General features: G+C 48.9%; 1 protein-coding gene across 1 annotated transcript; it reads right to left on the minus strand.

Annotated features, from left to right (window-relative positions):
* Positions 1 to 3,372: 3,372 nt before the first annotated feature.
* Positions 3,373 to 3,754, minus strand: PHALS_00292 (uncharacterized protein; the record flags this gene model as incomplete). The annotated part of the gene is made up of 2 exons (XM_024730081.1): positions 3,373 to 3,697; positions 3,738 to 3,754. The coding sequence occupies 2 exons, from the start codon at positions 3,752 to 3,754 to the stop codon at positions 3,373 to 3,375; spliced, it is 342 nt and encodes a 113-aa protein (XP_024572338.1).
* Between the last annotated feature and the right edge of the window lie 454 nt (positions 3,755 to 4,208).

Raw genomic sequence — 4,208 nt, forward strand, 5'->3', positions numbered from 1 at the left:
TTCACTTTCTCTCATGAGCAATTGGTGATAACCATTATCCAAGTCGAGTGCACTGTACTTTGTACGGCCAACCATAATGTTCTGGAGAACATCTTTACCAGGAACCGGCATATGTGCCGGATTGGTGGCAGCGTTTGGATTATTGTGAGCAATACGCCACATGCCGTTCGGCTTCCGGACACGAAACGTGGGTGTCGAAGGGAGAGAATTGCTCTTACGCTCCAGTCCTGCCTCATATTTAGCACGGAAAAAAGTGTCAAAGACGTCGCACTGCTCGTTGGGCAGGGGCCATTGGCGTGTTACGCAGTATTTGTTCCCGGAAGCAGGTCAATATCGTGACGCACACCTTGGTCCGGATGTAGGATCGATGGCGGGTCTTTGAAGACGAAGATTTGGAATGTCTTGACCAAAGGATAATATGGATTCGAGGGCCTCGCCAGGATCGATGTTCCACTTCGTGCGCCCAGCACTATCGTAGTGTCCTCCAGGAAAGCTTCATCTAGAAGCGACGACGAATTAATCTTCTCGTTCGGCCGTTTAATGATAACCTCAGCTAAATTGCTTGCCTTCAAGGCACCATTAAACTCTTTAAAAGACATCTCGTCCAGCTCAAGAAGAGCATTCACCGCGGGAGTAGCCTCAGGGGTGACGCCGTTTTCCTCTCCCGTCGACAAAGGTATCTAGCTGTGCGCTATTTTCTACGGTAGACACACCCTGGGTCAGGATCGATGCCCTACGTCTTGCAGATATCATACGGCTTCGCCGTCTCCTCTTCATAACAGTTTGACATCTCATCGAGACCAGTGGGAACGCGCACTTGGCGTCGTCTAGTGTCCCCACTCCCTGATCCATCGGATCCTTGATGTTATTAACAACATCCGACATAGAGTTGCTATTTCCGCAGTCTTCGTCCAGTGAATTGCGTGCCACGCACATCAGAAGGGCCATGCCCAGGATGCCTTGGTTCTCGTCTGACCATGCCACTCTTGGCATGCAGCAACTGCTTCGAAGCGTGAGCAGCGCTCAGTGGATTACGTGCCACTCCACGTGCATCACAAATGCCCCGCCTTTGATGCCTCGGTCCTTGGCCGACCACGTCACTCGCGGCATGCAGCGACTGCTCCGAGCAGCGCTCAGTGAGATACGTGTCACTCCATGTTCAGCCCGCGAGCCACGCTCGGACACCTGTCCAAAAATCCTTTGATGTTTGACAGCTCGGATACTCCGATATCCAGCACATTGACCGTCCCAGTCCAGTGCCCGCACCAATAGCGCTTCTGCTTCCTAGCAGAGCTGGGTATAAGACTCACCAAAGCTCCACCGGGAGACGTGCGAAGCCTAGACCAAGGTCTTCGACCTCCAATCAATCCATGGCTCATAGGGTTCCAACGATGCCATGCCGGGGATAAGGTCACACCTCGAATCCAAGTTTAAGACTAGGCAGCGTTCCACGCTATCAAAAGAAGCTTGAAGTCCCCGTCACTAAGCGAACAGTGGCAGTGTCACAGAACTGCGCTTCCAGCGCCTCAGCATACAGCTGACTTCCTTCGACCGTGGAGCGTCGAGCATGATTGCCCGACGCACCGAAATCGGTAGGGATCTTAAATGGCTTTTCAAAGCCCTTCATCGCCATTTTTACGACCGGCAAGCCGGCTTGCATACACGCTCTCACGAATACGGAGCTCTTCGGGGCTGGGCCCTGCTGCCCTCTACCTCTTTGGGGCACGACATAACTCAGCTTTACCTCCAGTAGGGCGTTCCTCGCCTACCGGGTTTTCTCGTTTCCCCGCGTCAAACCAAGATGGTTAGAAGCGGGATTTCGGTTTGATGAACCTTTACGCGCCTTGCGCAGGGGGGAATCAGTCCGAAGGTGCCGGATGTCTCCACAGACAAATCACCGTTAGGTGTTCAAACGCTGCTCGGCAGCTCGGAGCTCTGCCTCTCGTCCTCAGCATAGCCGAGATCCATTGGCTCAGGCTCGCTCGACGAGCTCTGAGGGTGTGCATTCCAAATAAGTCGTGCCGGCCTGAAGTTGAATTTGGCATTCAAAACCACGTTCACTGCTTCTTCAAAAGAAGACGGATGCACACAAAAGGCTTCCGTTCTGACCATGCCAGTGCGAAGGTCCTCCATATAGACGGTCAATGCGACCGTCTCAGGGAAAAAATTTGCTGTCATCCCGGCAATAAGAGTTCTCAACTCTTGGACAGAGCCCATTGACTTCTTCGAGCCCTGTCGATCGGCAAGGAAACGTGATCACACGCGACATGCCTGCTTCGGCGGCTAGAGTACTCGCAAAAGCTGACGCTTCAGCTCTTTCCAAGAGGGAATGCAGTTTCAACCGAAGTATTGCACATTAGTGCCCATTCTCGCGCTCGGCCCCCGAGCTTGGAGATAGCTAGCGCCACGCGCTGTTGCTTGTTTTGGAGCATGGCGAATGCCATAGCCATCTCGGCATCTCTCATCCAGAGCAGACAATTCTCGCTATCTTTTCTCTCGAAAGTCTTGACGCTCACCATGAGCGGCCTGGATTGGAAGTAATCATCTGTCGTAGACGGTGGTGTCATAGACGCAGTCCGCGCTGACAGCTTCTGCTGTAAGTTCTCCTCTAATAGAGTATTTATAAACGCCTCTAGGCGCGCGCTTATGGCCTCCGGCCCTTGCGCAACAAGGTGCTCCACGCCCTCATGGCCTGACAGGGATATCAGCTTATTAAGCTCATCCTGCATGCCTTGGGGCAAATAGGACTGTTCATTTTTCTCACAGAATATCAGTCGTAACGACTCAGGCGTAGATTGACTATGAGTGCTACCAAGTGCAGCGGGACTGCCGTAGCTCTTTGCTTAGCTAAGGTCACCGGCCTTACGTTCTTTCCAATAACCAGTACGAGTGTAGCGGTTCGCAATCCGCTACCTTCAATATTTTTAAGCTTAACCAAGGTAAGACGCTCTTTCGTTAAAAATTGAAACCGTATTTTAATGTTTTAGTTGTGGCGGAGCCGTCAACCCTAGGTTTTCCTAATGAATATAGTAATACCTAATTAATATAGTAAAACCATTAATATGCATTACTGGTAATCCTACCACGTGGTGGCTTCTTGTTACGGTGTAGCCACACCACAGTGTGATTACATCAACTTGTGTAATCCACACTTATGGACCGCCGCACCGACCCGTTCCTTTCATACAAGGGTATGTGTAACCTTATTACAGCTGGCCCCCGCATTGCGCTCTACAAGTAAACAAATATCATTCAGTGCTAGTTCAAACAGTATGCAAATTTGAGCAAATATATTGAAAAATACTTGAAGAGCTCTGGGCTCCGCGTTCTAAGGACAGTCTACAGTTTATCCTCTTGCGTGTATTTTGAATGTCAAAGCTTTACAGGATCGTCTGTTAGAATAAGAAACGAAACGCTCGCGTATCTCACTTCGGGTAAGAAATACAATATAAGATTTAGCTGGCCCCAAGGATTGAGCTCAACTGGCATATCAGAGCGGATACCGCTTGACTGATTCTGTTTGCCAGCTACAAAAATGCACTGATTATTCACTTCCAGGAAAGAATCAAACAGACTTGACTGTAACGCTGCACAGCTCTGTTGAGCAAGATCGATCATATTAAGCGTCATTCCCTTTAAGGGAAAAGTGATACGAAATTGCCTTTTTTGGATACGCGCGGTTGCGATGGTCGTGTGCCTAAAGATAAACAACAAGATGTCGCACGCGAATTACTAACTTTGTAATTTCCCGCATAGGTACTGACTACTCAGTCGACGTCTTTCATTGACTGATCATGTAATTGGCTACACTTAGCCATTACATGAAGATGCATTCACTTTCTTTCTGCGTGTATTATGGGATATAATGTCCCTACATGCGTATGAGACATATCCTATTAGGTCACCATCATTCTGTGTGATATAGAATACAGGTTTCTACTTGGAGATTTGTACGGTGACAAGGCTGATATGTTGTAATGGGCTACACTTACCCATTACAAGAAGATGCATCTATGTATGTTCTGTATGCATTGTGGGTGTTTATAAAAAGGGTGTTTGTATGGGATTTTCACATGCATATGTGACAGCTTATAATAAGTCACAAACATTTTGTGTGATACAGGATGTTGGCTCTTGTTCTGGTGGCGAGACCAGCATTACTCTGTCTTTTGGAGTGGGTTACTTCTACTGGAAGCTTTATACAACAC

The sequence above is a fragment of the Plasmopara halstedii genome (genome assembly GCF_900000015.1).
Source record: "Plasmopara halstedii genome assembly, contig: Scaffold_110, whole genome shotgun sequence".
NCBI classification, from domain to species: Eukaryota; Oomycota; class Peronosporomycetes; order Peronosporales; family Peronosporaceae; genus Plasmopara; species Plasmopara halstedii.